This window comes from Sinocyclocheilus anshuiensis, unplaced genomic scaffold (genome assembly GCF_001515605.1).
Source record: "Sinocyclocheilus anshuiensis isolate Anshui unplaced genomic scaffold, SAMN03320099.WGS_v1.1 scaffold1062, whole genome shotgun sequence".
Taxonomy (NCBI): Eukaryota; Metazoa; Chordata; class Actinopteri; order Cypriniformes; family Cyprinidae; genus Sinocyclocheilus; species Sinocyclocheilus anshuiensis.
In genome coordinates, this window is record NW_015540895.1 from 190,757 (window position 1) to 207,969 (window position 17,213).

At 38.7% G+C, this 17,213-nt stretch overlaps 1 protein-coding gene across 4 annotated transcripts in view; it reads left to right on the forward strand.

Moving 5' to 3' along the window:
* The window catches only part of LOC107688930 (probable phospholipid-transporting ATPase IM), a 32,881-nt gene extending 15,882 nt beyond the window's left edge, over window positions 1–16,999 (forward strand). For 2 of the 4 annotated variants that reach the window (XM_016486771.1, XM_016486774.1), the window contains 19 exons: window positions 1,271–1,429; window positions 1,638–1,726; window positions 1,885–2,081; window positions 3,165–3,373; window positions 3,458–3,501; window positions 3,705–3,870; window positions 3,967–4,155; window positions 6,078–6,193; window positions 8,384–8,548; window positions 10,819–10,930; window positions 11,047–11,152; window positions 11,315–11,462; window positions 11,756–11,939; window positions 14,024–14,247; window positions 14,334–14,417; window positions 14,517–14,762; window positions 15,515–15,653; window positions 16,112–16,242; window positions 16,347–16,999. In XM_016486771.1, the coding sequence (XP_016342257.1) occupies window positions 1,271–1,429; window positions 1,638–1,726; window positions 1,885–2,081; window positions 3,165–3,373; window positions 3,458–3,501; window positions 3,705–3,870; window positions 3,967–4,155; window positions 6,078–6,193; window positions 8,384–8,548; window positions 10,819–10,930; window positions 11,047–11,152; window positions 11,315–11,462; window positions 11,756–11,939; window positions 14,024–14,247; window positions 14,334–14,417; window positions 14,517–14,762; window positions 15,515–15,653; window positions 16,112–16,242; window positions 16,347–16,664 (3,026 nt within the window). In that variant the 3' untranslated portion in view covers window positions 16,665–16,999. Of the gene's footprint in view, window positions 1–1,270; window positions 1,430–1,637; window positions 1,727–1,884; window positions 2,082–3,164; window positions 3,374–3,457; window positions 3,502–3,704; window positions 3,871–3,966; window positions 4,156–4,646; window positions 4,856–4,939; window positions 4,984–5,186; window positions 5,353–5,448; window positions 5,638–6,077; window positions 6,194–8,383; window positions 8,549–10,818; window positions 10,931–11,046; window positions 11,153–11,314; window positions 11,463–11,755; window positions 11,940–14,023; window positions 14,248–14,333; window positions 14,418–14,516; window positions 14,763–15,514; window positions 15,654–16,111; window positions 16,243–16,346 lie in introns of all 4 variants that reach the window. The other 2 variants (XM_016486773.1, XM_016486772.1) reach the window with 2 other exon arrangements.
* Window positions 17,000–17,213: the final 214 nt, after the last annotated feature.

Here is a 17,213-nt window from a genome sequence, read left to right on the forward strand (position 1 = left end):
GTCCTCTTTTGGAAGACCAAACAAAGTAGTTTCGCTTTCAGGCCGGCGGGCTACAGTGAGCAGAGGCTGGCTTGAGTGAGCAGAGGCGAGAGAACGGCGCGGCCGGCGGATTCGACGAAGGAGCGTCCGGAGGGCTTGCGGCAACCACATGTGACGACCCCGGAAAGCCAAACAAAGTAGTTTCGCTTTCACAACGAAACACAGCGCCTTCTCGACATGGCAGCGGCAGCAACAACAATACTACAGCGAGAATAAAAGTTACGCCTTCTTTCTTTGCGTGAACATTTGGGCGGCGTTATGCAAATCTTCCCACATCGTGACGTAGACATGTGGGGCGTGTTTAAACGAGGCGTTTTAGGTAGGTGTGGCTGACTCTTAACTTTTATAAAGAATATCTCTTTGGATTTGAGACTTTAGTCTTTGCAACTTTACAGATCTTCTTTATGCACCAAGAGCTTGTAACACTCCAAAGAGAAAGGAAAAATTTAAATCGCATCATATGACCCCTTTCATTTATTTTAAGTTTTAGTTTTAGTAATTTTAGCATTTCAACCTAAACTTATTGAATTTCAATTAGTTGCCAATGCAACATTTGTAATTTTTATATTTCTATGTTTATTTATGTTTTTCATGTAATATTTATATTTTATTTTATTTCCGATTTATTTCAATTAACAAACAATATTTGTAATAATCTGCAACCACCTGCAACACCTTAACAACTGCATGTCAACACCGTGCAGACCAGGTTTTTTAAATTTAAGTTTTTCGTGTAATATTTATAGTTTATTTTATCTCTTCATTTATTCACTTCATTTCAATTAACAAACATTATTAGTAAAAATTCTAGTTTTAGTTACCAATAACAACACTGCCTGGAACACCCTAGCAACACCTTAGCAACTGTGTGTCAACACCTTGGAGAGCACCCACAACACTGCGTATAAATGTAGTTATAATGCTGTTGTTTTGGGGTTTTTTGTTTGGTTTTAATGCTTTGATATATTTTTATAATGTATTTTTATAATATTGTTAAAACACAGAGTAGTTGCTCTAGATACACGGATAATCTGCAGTCAGTTGTTATCTACTAGCTGGTTTGCGTTTATCTGCGTCATCAGTCTTTACGGATTGCGTACCAATAGGCGAAATTGTCAGGGTTAACACATGTAACAAAGAAAAGCCGAATCTATTGATAAACCAAAAATAGCTGAACACTATTTGCTTCTGAATGAATGTCAGCCTCATCTTCCTGTTATGTGTCTCCCAGGGGAAGTCATCTGCGAGCCGCCCAACAACAAACTGGACAAGTTCACAGGGACTCTGTACTGGAAAGATAACAAGTACCCACTGGACAATGAGAAAATGCTCCTGAGAGGCTGCGTTCTCCGTAACACCGAGTGGTGTTTCGGCTTGGTTATCTTCGCAGGTACGTCTCTTCAATACTCCGTTAATTGTCCTAGCAGAATGACATTTTCACGGACGATTGATTAGCTGTGTTGAGTAGATGCTCCTCAGAGACTTGTTGAATGACTCATCTGTAATTAACGCTATGAACTATGCCTAACGCACACCATTATCTGTCCTGAGATGAGCTATGTTCTGTGAGTCTTCTGGGTTTTCTGCTTCTCCGTCAGGACTTCAAACCAAGCTGATGCAAAACTGTGGGAGGACGAAGTTCAAACGGACCAGCATCGATAAACTGATGAACACCTTAGTTCTGTGGGTGAGTGTGTGAGCGGCATGCTGGGATTGATTGACATGTGGCATCTCACTTACTCATGCCGGCAGACTTTCAAAAGGGCAGTTCATTTTGTTATTGTAAAAGGTTTTGCATGTTTTAGGAAGATGAAATATGATGCAGTATTTCTTGTTTTTTTCCAGATCTTTGGATTTCTCATCTGTATGGGGATCATATTGGCTATAGGAAACACTATTTGGGAGCAGAAAGTAGGCAGCAACTTTTGGGAGTATCTTCAGTGGAAGGAACTTACCATCAATGCAGTCTTCTCTGGCTTCCTGACCTTCTGGTCCTACGTTATCATCCTTAACACTGTCGTACCCATCTCACTATATGTTAGGTAGGTCAGATTACACAGTGTGTTGGCAAACCAGTTTGATTCAGGAGCCAGAATTTACTTTGAACATCAAGCGGCAACCCAATATCATTTGCTTAAAGGGTTCATCAGATGCCCGTTTTCCACAAGTTGGTATGATTCTTTAGGGTCTTCATGAAAAGTCTATAACATACTTTGGTTAAAATTTCTCAATGGTAGTGTAAAACAACACCCTTTTTACCTTGTCAAAAACAGCTCTGTTCACAGCAACCTGTTTCGGTGCATGTTCCTTTAAATGCTAATGAGCTCTGCTCACCCCGCCCCCTCTTCTGTGGGGTGACAAGAGACTGTAAACTTTAGCCGCAGAACTTTTTAACTAGCACATTATTAGGAAAGGCGATTTGCAAAGATTCATAAAAAAAAAACTTGTACTCACTTCTGGAGGTGAAACTGGATCATGAATGATTCGCATGAACATTGATGCATTTAGGTAGATCGGGGCACGCATTCCCTTCAAAAACAAAAGTAATCCACTGCGTCTTCAGCGGCGCAGAAGCTGCAAAAGACGTGAGCGCAACGGCCATACACGTCCGTATAGCGCAGACTACACACGCGAGAGTATGTTTTTAAGGGCAAAGTATTAACAGGATTTTAAAAAATTGAAATAACCGACATGGAAAAATTACGAATTACGTCGGCTAGAGGTTCTGAGTTTCGATTTGTTTTCGATTAATTGTCCAGCCCTAATTGCAATCTTTGTATCTTTGCAAAAATTGTAATTTACCAAAGCATAATTGTTTTCTTATGTGGCTTCTTATGTATTTCTTATGTGCTTCCATTGGTTATGAGCCCTGAACTGCAAGGTAAAATGTGTTAATTGTTAGCTTGCAATTTTTTCATGTGTTGACTTGAGAATATATGGAGAAAAAAATGACAGAGAAGAGAACGTGTACAGAGGGGATTGACAACAATTTTACACAACACCTTTAATGAAAAAAACAACAACACTTTTTCACCTTGTGATTTTTTTCCACTTTGCAGTTCAGGGTTTTCATAAAACACCAAAAATAAGTCTTAGTCAGTCACATGAAACTTATTTTATTACAGTGTAGAGGTTTTGCGGCTGGGCCATAGTTACTTTATAAACTGGGACAGACGAATGTACTACAGCCGTAAGGACACTCCTGCCGAGGCACGGACCACCACCCTCAACGAGGAGCTGGGCCAGGTGGAGTTCATCTTCTCAGACAAAACAGGCACCCTCACCCAGAACATCATGGTGTTTAATAAGTGCTCCATCAATGGGAAGACCTACGGTATGCTTGAACACTTCCTGTTATACGTCCACACTTATAGACATGTGGGTATATTTATTGATGGCTATGCTTTTGTTTGTCTAGGTGATGTTTATGACGAGTTTGGGCATAAAGTGGATATTACAGAGGTAATGAAACCAATTGTTTTTTTTTATTATATGTAAATTGAATTATATTAAATTATTATTATTACAATTAAAAAGGCATACAAATATTATTCTAAAAACAATATTTTTTGTTATATTTTAGAATATAAAAAATAATTCATAAAGCAGACATTGTCCAGTCTGGTGCAGTATTTGGCAGTCACGCTTGTCTCTGACTCTTGTAGAAAACACCATGTGTAGATTTCTCCTTCAACCCACTGATGGACCGGAAATTCCGTTTCCATGACAGCACCTTGGTCGAGGCCATCAAGCTGGAAGAGCCTCTGGTGCAGGAATTCTTCCGTCTGTTAGCGCTCTGCCACACCGTCATGCCAGAAGAGAGAAATGAGGGTAAACTGGACCACAAACACCTTAAATATCAGCACTTTTGTTGTAAATGCAGCAACAAAAATTTGACCAAAATACCTCTGAAATGGATTGTTCAAGGGGAGCTGGTGTATCAGGCACCATCTCCGGATGAAGGAGCCCTGGTTACTGCTGCACGCAACTTCGGCTTCGTATTTCGCTCCAGAACTCCAGAAACCATCACTTTATATGAGATGGGTCATGCAGTCACCTATCAGCTACTGGCCATCTTAGACTTCAACAATGTACGGAAGAGAATGAGCGTTATTGGTAGGTTCTGGTTGTATTTTTCATCTCTTATTAGTTGTATTACGGGATATTTTAAGTCTGTTGTTAAAACAGACTTAATGTTCATATTTTAAAATGTCTGTTCATTTTAAACAGTCACAGTCTAGTATTTTATTCATACCTTTAGTATGTCACAAAATCTATGAATCATCCCTGACATATTTCTTTTTATGGGTCTGTATGCATAATTCATTCTTTCACATAGAGGAATCAATAGCTGTCCGGTCTGTTGAAACTGTTTTATTGTATACTTAGTAGTGCTGTCAAACGATTAATCACATCCAAAATCAAAGTTTTCATTTACATAATATATATGTATGTGTACTGTGTTTATTTATTATGTATATATAAATACACACACATACAGTATATATTTTTTCACCTTGTGATTTTTTTCCACTTTGCAGTTCAGGGTTTTCATAAAACACCAAAAATAAGTCTTAGTCAGTCACATGAAACTTATTTTATTACAGCGTAGAAGTTTTGCGGCTGGGCCATAGTTACTTTATAAACTGGGACAGACGAATGTACTACAGCCGTAAGGACACTCCTGCTGAGGCGCGGACCACCACCCTCAACGAGGAGCTGGGCCAGGTGGAGTTCATCTTCTCAGACAAAACAGGCACCCTCACCCAGAACATCATGGTGTTTAATAAGTGCTCCATCAATGGGAAGACCTACGGTATGCTTGAACACTTCCTGTTATACGTCCACACTTATAGACATGTGGGTATATTTATTGATGGCTATGCTTTTGTTTGTCTAGGTGATGTTTATGACGAGTTTGGGCATAAAGTGGATATTACAGAGGTAATGAAACCAATTGTTTTTTTTTATTATATGTAAATTGAATTATATTAAATTATTATTATTACAATTAAAAAGGCATACAAATATTATTCTAAAAACAATATTTTTTGTTATATTTTAGAATATAAAAAATAATTCATAAAGCAGACATTGTCCAGTCTGGTGCAGTATTTGGCAGTCACGCTTGTCTCTGACTCTTGTAGAAAACACCATGTGTAGATTTCTCCTTCAACCCACTGATGGACCGGAAATTCCGTTTCCATGACAGCACCTTGGTCGAGGCCATCAAGCTGGAAGAGCCTCTGGTGCAGGAATTCTTCCGTCTGTTAGCGCTCTGCCACACCGTCATGCCAGAAGAGAGAAATGAGGGTAAACTGGACCACAAACACCTTAAATATCAGCACTTTTGTTGTAAATGCAGCAACAAAAATTTGACCAAAATACCTCTGAAATGGATTGTTCAAGGGGAGCTGGTGTATCAGGCACCATCTCCGGATGAAGGAGCCCTGGTTACTGCTGCACGCAACTTCGGCTTCGTATTTCGCTCCAGAACTCCAGAAACCATCACTTTATATGAGATGGGTCATGCAGTCACCTATCAGCTACTGGCCATCTTAGACTTCAACAATGTACGGAAGAGAATGAGCGTTATTGGTAGGTTCTGGTTGTATTTTTCATCTCTTATTAGTTGTATTACGGGATATTTTAAGTCTGTTGTTAAAACAGACTTAATGTTCATATTTTAAAATGTCTGTTCATTTTAAACAGTCACAGTCTAGTATTTTATTCATACCTTTAGTATGTCACAAAATCTATGAATCATCCCTGACATATTTCTTTTTATGGGTCTGTATGCATAATTCATTCTTTCACATAGAGGAATCAATAGCTGTCCGGTCTGTTGAAACTGTTTTATTGTATACTTAGTAGTGCTGTCAAACGATTAATCACATCCAAAATCAAAGTTTTCATTTACATAATATATATGTATGTGTACTGTGTTTATTTATTATGTATATATAAATACACACACATACAGTATATATTACTTAGACATTTATAAGTAGCACTCTCATTTCCTGTCTCTTCTGCAGTGAGGAACCCAAAGGGGCAGTTAAAGCTTTACTCAAAAGGAGCCGACACAATACTCTTCGACAGGCTGGACCCGTCTAACGAAGAGTTTATGTTTACTACCTCAGAGCACCTTAATGTAAGTCTCTATTGCTAAGCCATCCTTCCCTTTATGGGGTAAAACCATGTTTTTCCACATGTACTGTGGTAAAACTGGTTATTGGGATGCAGTACCTTGGCAATACCATGTTTTTTTGGATGTGATACCATGGAAATGCCATGTTTTGAGGCATTTATCATGGTAATACCATGTTTTTGGGCGGATACTATAGTAATATCATGTTATTAGGATGCAGCACCATGGTAAACTGTGTTTTTTCCACATGTACTGTGATAATTCACTGCTATTTGGACACAGTACCATTGTAAAACCATGTTGTTTGGCATTTACCATGGACATATCTTGTTTGGTCCACATGTACTGTGGAAAAACTATGTAATTTGGATGCAGTGTCATGATAAAACTATGTTGTTTGACATTTACCATGGTAATACTAAGTTTTAGGATGTGATAGCATGGAATGATCATGTTTTAAGCATTTAGCATGGAAATACCATGGTTTTGGGCTATATAATGTAGTACTATCATGTTATTTGGATGCAGCACCATGGTAAACCATGTTTTTACTCATGTACTGTATTAATACAATGTTATCTGGACACAGTAACATTGTAAAACCATGTTATTTAGCATTTATTCTGGAAATGTTTTGTTTTTTCCATATGTACTGCGGTAGTACTATGTTTTTTTTGGTTGCTTTAGCATAGTAAAACTATGTTGTTTGGCATTTACCATAAAAATACCATGTTATGAATGCGATAACGTGGAAAGACCATGTTTTGAGGCATTAACCGTGGCAATGCAATTGTATTTGGGCATATACTGTAGTTATACCATGATGTAGTCGTGTGGTAAAACCTTACTGTCAGGCATTTATAATGGTAATACAATGTTATTTAGATGATATACCATGGTAAGATCATGTTTAGAGGAATTTATCATGGTAATACCATGTTGTAGGCATGTACTATAGTAATGCCATGTTATTTTAATGCATTACCATGGTAAAAACCATTTTGTTGGGCATTCACCATGTTGTTTAGATGTGATACCATGGTAAAACCGTGCTGTAGGGCATTTACAATGGTAATACCAATTTTTTCGGGCATGTATGATACAATGTTATTTACCATGGTAATACTGTATTTGAATGCAGTACCATGGTAAATCCATGTTGTTGGACACTTACCATAGTAAAGCCATGGTATTTGAATGCAATACCATAGCAAACCCATGTTTTGGGGTCTTTATCATAATAATGCCATGCTTTTTTACCATGGTAATTTCATGATATTCTATGTACTTTTTGGAGTTTGATGTAAACCTTGGTATATGCCCACTTTGGCCTAATTCAGGTGTCAATTAAAACCTAAAGAAATTATAATACTTCCAAACAAATCCAGATCATAAGCTTCAAATATGCAGGTTCTTGTTTTTTACTTCACTCGTTGTCTTAGTTATTGAAGCTCTTGAGAGATGCAGACACACACCGTTCCACGTGACAAATTACAGCAAATGCACACCGCGAGTGTCAGAGCGGCACAATTGATGCAAGCAAGTCTAATTTTCTCCTCAGTTCAAAGCTCGGTCTTAGAAGAGATGGGCTTTATTTTATTCAGATCAATTCCATTAAGGTTCTTGTAGACGTTTCAGATGGAAAATACTTTATACTAACACATTTGCTGGCTCCAAGCAGTGTGATTCATTATTGTCCTTGCCAGCACATTATACAGCTACTTCAACAAAGGTACATCTATTACGAACACCATGAGATTTTCCTCAGAAAATGTGAAAATGCCGTTTTTAGCTATGAATATAATCAGTGAAATCAACCACTCAAACCACATTCAAAGAAAGAATAACGCATCAGACAAGGCTATTGACTTCAGCTCGATAGGTCGGTCTAAAAGCAGCTCATAGGCCGTACTTATTATGAGACGATGTCCATCATTCATGTCTCATTTACGGCTTTCTGTGGTTCCTCAAAGAGCAATCAGACTGTCGTCACTGAAGAAGCTATGCTAGTGGGGTATGAATAGCATGCTTTCAGAAGCTTATTGATAACGACTGCAAACAGGAAGTAGATGCTTTCACTGATTAGATTAAAGAACTGTGTATGTGTAGCACTGAAGAAACATTTACAGCGCTGACTGGGTTTCAATTTTCATGGTGAGAGATAAATGAATTTCCACTGTTTCTGTGTGGCAGGAGTTCGCCGGGGAGGGTTTGAGAACATTAGCGCTGGCATACAAAGACCTGGATGAAGACGTGTTTGACGAATGGATGAAGAAACTGCTGTTTGCCAGCACGGCACTGGAGAACAGAGAAGAAAAACTCGGGGCTCTGTATGAAGAAATAGAGCAGGGCATGATGGTAAATGTGACTGGAAAAATTACTTGGCATTGATGGTTCCATGAAGAGAACCTTTAACATCCATGGAACCTTTAGGTTGTTTATAGTAAAAAAAAAAGGTTCTTTAGATTATTAAAATGTTCTTCACACTAAGACAACAATGGTTCTTTTAAGAACTGATGACTGTAAGGTTTATTGGGGAGCCAAAAATGGTTCCTCTATGGCAGTGGTTCCCAACCTTTTTTAACTGAAAAAAGTTTAGCCCACACAACCAAACACATATGTTTCCGCGGCCCACTACAAAATTTTTTCAATGAACCCGCTATTTGTGTCAGGCAGGTAAAATCTCATTTTCACCAATTGTGTGAGGTTTTCCAGCCTTTGCAATGCGATAAGATGCCTCCACTATTAAACCGTGTCCTAACCAGATTCGACAAGATTCCAGCAAAAAGCAATTTAGCTGTCCACACCAGACGCGAAGCAACAACGCGATGCGACAGAATCAATCAAATATCACAGCCAATTAGAAGCGCAGAAACTCACTGCACTCCCAACGAAATGGACAAGTTTATAATCTAATTTATAAGTATTAAAGGTGCAATAGGAGATCTTGGAAAATGCTAACTTTAGCCTGATAGCACTGAAAGCGAACGTCCCACCCTCCCTGCAATCGCCGTCTAAAGCCACGCCCCCTGAACGCATTTACACTCACAGACCAGAATACCAGAGACAACATTACTACAATAGGCTACATCAGGTTCCCAATTCCAGCCCATGTTCCGAAGTGAAGTAAACTTCAGCGGATTTCCCCCACTCAGGGAGTAGGGAGCAATGAACACTGTGTAGGGATCATATCGATCGGAACACAGTTCATGCACGTAGCTCACTTCTAACGAGCTGGCGCGAGGACTAGATTAACCGCTGGGCTACATCATGTGTCATTCACTGGTGAGAAATCTTTAAAAGTACTACAATACCAGGAAGGAAGATCGGGTTGTTGATGTTTGCCTGCCATCCTCGCTCTGTCAGCACAGCGTGCGTGAACGCGCTGATGACGTATCCTGTCTGCGCGAACCCGGTGCGCAGAGGTATGCTAATACATACGTTGACAGGCAGGTAGGAAAGCATATTAAAACGCTCGGACCGAGCGTTTTGATTGGACGAACATTTCTTGATCCTACACCTTCCACAGAATATATAAATACAGACAAATACATTTAGACCACTTAACTTAATGATTGCTATCGGGATGTGAAGAGACTTTCAACCAGCATAACAAAAAATGTTTCTGAAGACAATTACCTATTGCACCTTTAAACCTTTTGAGCATTATTAAAAGTACATACTGAGTGACCGATACCATCTTTGTTATGGAAAACACTTGTTGGTTCGCACTGAGTTCACAGTTTTAACGTGTTTGCTTTCATTTATTTTTAAGATCTGAGGTAAACTATGTTGTTGTTTTCAGTATGGCTATAAATGTCACGCAAAATGATGTTAAAACTCACATTGGACACTTTTAACATTGAATAAAGCACATAATCAGTACCTGTGATTATCATTGTTATAGTTTGCATGCTGTTGTTCCAGTCGTGACATCGCAGAAATAGAAACCGTTTTTAACATAGAAACGCCATCACGTCTGGTTAGGACAAAAACTCAGATTAACATGGAAAAGATACCTTTTATTGTGTGCTGCGGCATTGCGTGTAGCTAGGACACGGTGTTACTGCTGTCGTTGCCAGAGAACGCAGTTTCAAGCGTTTTCTTTCCTGCTTTGGTACTCTTTAAGTTTGTTTTCCAAAAACTTAGTAGGCTTGGACGCATATTCGCTTTGTTTTGTCTCAGTGCCATCATAGTTTGTTCGGTTTCAAAGCTTCATTTGACAAGACTTGTGAGCATACAACACAGAGCGGTAACTGTTTGTTCGTTGTCTGCTCCCACACATAGCGCTAGTCACTACTATAATTTTCTTCGTTTAGGTTTATTTTGAGTCTTTTCAGAGTCAAGCTTACTTGTAGATGAAGAAACGTCTGTATTTGTCCTTTTCAGCGATGCCGTTGACAACCATTTATCAAGTTTAAATCTGTTGTAGCATCTATACAGCAAAAATATGTTAGATAAATTAGTGGATTGTTATTAAACAAATCAGCGAGCTCAAATAGTGTATAATATTGTTATATTTAATTATGACTAGACATTTTTACATATTAACAATATTATTATTTCTATTTTATTTTTATTTATTTTTTTTTGCTTTTGAAACAAACATGTCTCTCATTTTCCTGAAGCTGCTTGGTGCTACAGCCATAGAGGACAAACTTCAGGAAGGAGTTCCAGAGACTATTGCCTGTCTGACCTTGGCCAACATCAAGATCTGGGTGCTCACCGGGGACAAGCTAGGTAACCAGTGCTAATGAGAACATGTAGGATTCATTGAAGACCGCTCAATGTTAATTGAGACACATTCTAACTGTCTCACACAACATAATGAAGAATCGTTCCCGTTGTGGTTGCAGAGACGGCAATGAACATCGGCTACTCCTGTAACATGCTCAGAGACGACATGAACGAGGTGTTTATAATCTCAGGTCACACCATGCTTGAGGTTCAACAGGAGCTCAGGTAACATTTCACTGTCTTATTTCGCGCATAAATCCAGACATATTTGTATTCAGAGATTCACCAAAAAATGGAAATCTTGCTGTTTTGTGTTTTGTCACTTTGGATTGAGCCATTATTTGAGATTTTAAAATAAAATGTCTTTTTCTGTTGCTTTGTGCACAGGATGGCTAAAGAGAGAATCATGGGACCTGGCAAAGACAAATTCAGCAGTGGCCTTGACATGGAAAAGACAGAATTGTACTCGAGTGACTCTGTCTTTGAAGAGACCATCATCGCAGAGTACGCTTTAATCATCAACGGACACAGTCTGGTAAGGGCTGAAGAGAATTTGACTTAATTACTGTCTTAATAACGTTGAACTGAGCTCCTAACGATGGTCGTTCTGTTCAAACAGAACATTCAGTTCATCATTATCCTTAAAAATGGGGTTTTTAAGGTAGACAGAGTGGCTGAAATTGGTTTTGCCTGGATTACTGTGTCTTTGAGGCCAGTGACATCGATTCAAAGCTCTGACAAATGAACTTAATTGAAAGAATTCTGCCAACACATGCTGAGAGTGTATAGATGGCATTGAATGTAAGGTTTGTGTGTTGTTATTTGAAGGCTAATGCCCTGGAGGCAGACCTGGAGCAGATCCTGGTGGACGTGGCGTGTCTGTGTAAGACGGTCATCTGCTGTCGGGTCACTCCGCTGCAGAAAGCTCTGGTGGTGGAGCTCATAAAGAGACACAAGAGAGCCGTCACTCTCGCCATCGGAGACGGAGCCAATGACGTCAGTATGATCAATAGTAAGACACGACTAATGACCTGCTAATCAATGCCAAATTATCTGTCTATCCATCCATTCATCATATCTGTCCATCTAACTATCTTTCTGTCAGTCTATCTTTGGCTATCTATCTATCTATCTATCTACAGGGCTTAAAGTTCTCCGGCACCGTGCCGGATCTCCGGCGTGCAGTGTTTGGCTGCGGAAAAAATAGTCCTACATTTAAAAAAAAATCTTGTTGATTGATATCACTTTCCAGTTCATGAGTTCGCCTACCAATGGTATGAGGAGCACAGCTTTCACTCTCAACCAAACTAACATTACTAGCCAATCAGAATGTTTTGCTCTTATAAACACGAGACGCACACAATAGTATCCAATTGCAGAGTCGCAGCCCTGATGAATGGAGAAGCGCGACAAAAAGCTGTGTGGCGCAATGGTCAAAGATGTCCATCTAGCGCATATTTACATAGAATAACTAATTAAAAAGCAGCGGAGCTTTGTAAACAGCTCAGAGTAATCATGTCATCTCCATAAAACGATATGATTGCTAGAACAAATTTACCGGGATTTTTGAAAAGGTCCTGTTCTTATGATCTATTAATGATACCGGTAATTTACCAGTACTGTATGTGTGAAAGGGGCTAAACTCTTCCTCTGCATATGCCGTGAATTTGAATTGCTTAACGTTCATCTGGAAAAACAGTGTGCATTATCTCACTAGATTTGTAACGTAAATCATTTATAAACCTTTGCCAACACAGGAGAATACATCAACCTATGTCTAAATATGCCATGTATTGTACATCGCGATTTCAAAATAAAAGTTTCTGCATGTGACCAAATATTAAAATTAAATGGATTTAAACGTTGTTTAATCACGCTGTAAAGTGAAACGTTGGTGCCCACTGCAGGTATTTGTTTTAATACATAATGTACTTAAGTTGGTTATGTTCATATTATGTATAGGCATATTACATTATGTATTTTAACAGTGTTGTTCAATACAATCATAATAAAATATATAAAATAAAATAATAATAACAAAATAATAAATTTCTTGGTTTTGATATTTTATTTGAGCCAATTATTATTGCCTCATCGTTAGTTTATATATAAAGTCATACTAAAGCCTGGTTTTTAGGTCTGTTTGTGTTACTAAAAATTATCAGATTACTCAGTTGTCAAAATAACCATAGATTATTTGATTACGAAAATAATCATTAGTTACAGCCCTAGATTAGTTAAAATATTTCAAAATACAACTGCATTTTTTACTTTTTGTAATTAAAAGACAAATATTTTGTCATTGAAAATTTCTTAAAAATAGTATTAAAATATTGTCACGCTCTAGTGAACCAAGTATCTGTATTTTGTCTCATCTCGCGTGCTAAGTGTATTGTCACACCCCTAGTGTCGATAAGCGATGATGTAGCTCATAATTTTCCAAGTGTATGATACAGCTTTCATTCTTCAGGTCAACCATATATTCATGAAAAAAAAATCAGGTTTGAATAAAGAAAGCAATAACTTTGCCATAGTATCCTTTCAAATGTTAAAGTTGCCACAGTCATTGCATGGTCTCATCTCGCGTGCTAAGTGTATTGTCACACCCCTAGTGTCGATAAGCGATGATGTAGCTCATAATTTTCCAAGTGTATGATACAGCTTTCATTCTTCAGGTCAACCATATATTCATGAAAAAAAAATCAGTTTGAATAAAGAAAGCAATAACTTTGCCATAGTATCCTTTCAAATGTTGAAGTCATTGCACTGCCCCGCCTCGCCCCCGGAAAAAAGTTCAGGCTCAGGATTTTTTTTTGCTTTAACCCCTGTATCTATCATCTTTGCATGTCTTCCTATCTATCTATCTATCTATCTGTCTATCTGTCTGTGTAACAGTCTGTCTATGTATCCGTCTATCGATCTGTTTTGCTCTTAATGCTCAGTGTGATCTGGTGCTTGTGATGTGTACGCCATACGGCTGAAGTATTCAATGTAGATGCACTGCTGATCTAATAGAGTGGTTGCTATGGAAATATGCTGGCCTTTTGATCTGTAAAGGATGTGTAATGTGTGTATACTGTCTCTGCTCTCCCTCAGCAGCCCATATTGGCGTGGGCATCAGCGGACAGGAGGGGATGCAGGCGGTGTTGGCCTCTGACTATTCCTTTGCCCAGTTTCGCTACCTGCAGCGTCTCCTGCTCGTCCACGGCCGCTGGTCCTACCACCGCATGTGCAACTTCCTCTGCTACTTCTTTTACAAGAACTTCGCCTTCACGCTGGTTCATTTCTGGTACGGATTCCTCTGTGGATTCTCTGCCCAGGTAAAACTTTATCTTATTTCAGGCTGTGGATGGAATATGCATGTGATTTCAATTTAAGATTATGAATAATGTTTTTGTCTTTAAAGACGGTATATGACCAGTGGTTCATCACACTCTTCAACATTGTCTACACCTCACTTCCTGTTCTGGCCATGGGCCTGTTTGACCAGGTAAGCCTAGTCTAGGTGTCCATTTTTGGTGCATTGTGTAGCAGCACCAAACACAATTGCAGTCTTTGCTTTTTAACATAAAATGTGTTGATTTTCCAGGATGTGAACGAGCAGTACAGTTTACGCTATCCAAACCTGTACAGACCTGGGCAACTGAACCAGCTCTTTAACAAGAGGAAGTTCTTCACCTGTACACTGCAGGGGGTCTGTACCTCATTTATCCTCTTCTTCATCCCATACGGAGCCTTCATGACCGCTGTGCGGGATGACGGCACCCACATCTCTGATCAACAGGCTTTCGCGGTAACCATAGCAACCTCTTTGGTGATTGTGGTCAGTGTCCAGGTGAGGCAGTTTAACAACTGTGCTTGTTTACTCAATCTATTAAAATACTTTAGAAATAAATGACAATGTACAGTACATAAAGGTTATGTAAAGGTTATTTCTGTTTAACTTGACATTGCAATCTCTCTCTCTATATATGTATCATTAAAGAAATATAATTTAAGAAATAAAACTGTATAAATATTTTGTATAAGGTGCTATAATCATTGTATAATAAAGATTTTGTATATAATTTTGAAAAAAAATTATGTAAAAAAAAAAGCTAAAATCTCATTTTTATTACTGAAATGCAGCAAAAACTTGAAAATGTAATTAATTCTCATGAAAATATTATAATGCAAATAATATTAAAAGGACAGTTCACCCAAAAATGAAAATTACCCCATGATTTACTCACCCTCAAAGCATCGTAGGTGTATATGACTATCTTCTTTCAGACGAATCCAATCAGAGTTCAATTAAAAAAATGTCCTGGCTCTTCCAAACTTTATAATGGCAGTTAATGGGTGATATTTTTCAATAGTCCTAAAGAAGTCCAATAAAGCGCATCCATCATAAAAAGTGCCCCACGCGGCTCCGGGGGGTGAATAAAGGCCTTCTGAAGCAAATCGATGCATTTTTTGTAAGAACAATATCCATATTTAAAACGTTTTTGGGTGAACTATCCCTTTAATGGTGTGTATATATAAATATATATCGTTAAACAAAAAAGAAGCCTAAATTAGTGTTAAGAATATTGAATTTTGTTTCAGATTGGGCTTGACACCAACTACTGGACCGCTGTTAACCACTTCTTTATCTGGGGAAGTCTAGCTGTTTACTTTGCAATCCTTTTTGCAATGCACAGCGACGGCATTTTTACCATATTCCCAAACCAGTTTCCTTTCATAGGTAAGAATGTAAATGGGCTTATAGGTGCACTAAATCTTTTTGTTTATTTTTGTTTATTATTGTCTAAAAAACAAGACAGTTGGTCTTGGACTTCATACTGACACCTACTGGTGTGGATGCAGCATTACATTTAAGCTAAAGATGCCATTGTGAAAAGCAGATTCTCAGGCTATTTGTTATCAATGATTATATAATTCTGCAACCAAAACTGTCAGATATAGAGCGCTGCAACGATGACGTATTTTTGTAGGACAACCCACAAGATCCCTTGACAAAAACCTATAGAACAAAACATGAAAATATCTTGAGCTAGTGTTGACCACAGGCCTTATTTCAGGCATTTAATCAAAAACACGTTCAAAAAAAGCCACTGATCTGGGAAAAAATAAATCATCCCTGAGCAGTTTTTTCTAGGCCACTGATATTACTGAAGTTAAACATATTGTGTTTGACTGTAGGTACCGCACGTAACTCTCTGAATCAGAAGATTGTGTGGCTCGTCATCCTCCTCACCACAGTCGTGTGTATAATGCCCATGGTGGCTGTCCGCTTCATCAAGGCTGACCTCTATCCAACGCACACTGACAAGGTTACTACATAAACACTTGCCTTGTACAGTGGGAATTGAAAATGGTTAATATGCCCTTTTACCGTTGACTGCAATTAATGTCAAAACCGTTTTCCCTCCCGTAGGTGCGTTTACTTCAGCAGGCCTCTAGGAGGCAGGGTCCTCAAGAGCAGAACCTCAGGAGAGTCCGCAGGACGAGTTCTCGGCGCTCGGCGTACGCTTTCGCCCACCAGCAGGGATATGGAGAACTCATCACCTCCGGCAAGAACATGAAGGTACCCACATCCTCCACTTCCACATACCCACTATCCTCGCCCGCAAGAGGCACCAGCTTGGTGAAAAACAGCGGCACAACCGATGCGGCAGAGACCAACAGCACTGGATTTGGGAGGGAAAGTGACCAAAACCAAGAGGTAACGGTGGAAGACTTGGAGGCCAGATAAAGGAGCATTTTTCTTCCTTTACAGAAGGAAGAGGAATTAGCGCCTGTCTTTAATGTGAGAAAATGATAATGGATTGTGAGCAGACACACAGAGATGCCGTGGGCACGACTAGACTATGGGAGGGCTAGACATGCACAGGAGACTCCAAAGAGCCAGCACAATGAAGCACAGATAACACTAATTTTCACAAGGCACCCGTTTGAATTTGAAAATGAACCTGAGATTCATTTAGATTTCATTTTGTATTTTCACCTCTTCTGGCACAAATTCAATGTTTTTGTATTTCGAGTTTTAGGAACTTGCTTTTATGCCTTTGCATGGAAGCTTGTTTCCGCCACAGGATAAAAAAAATAAAAAGGTAATTGTGACTTTTTATGTCACATTTGAGACTTTTTTCTTTGTAATTTTGAATTTATATCTCACAATTCTGTCTTCTTTTCTCGCAATTGTGAGAAAAAAAAGTCAGAATTGATACAAATTAAATTCTCTGAAGAAAAGTTGGATTTGTGAGATATTATTTCGCAATTGCAAGAAAAAATGACAAATTGT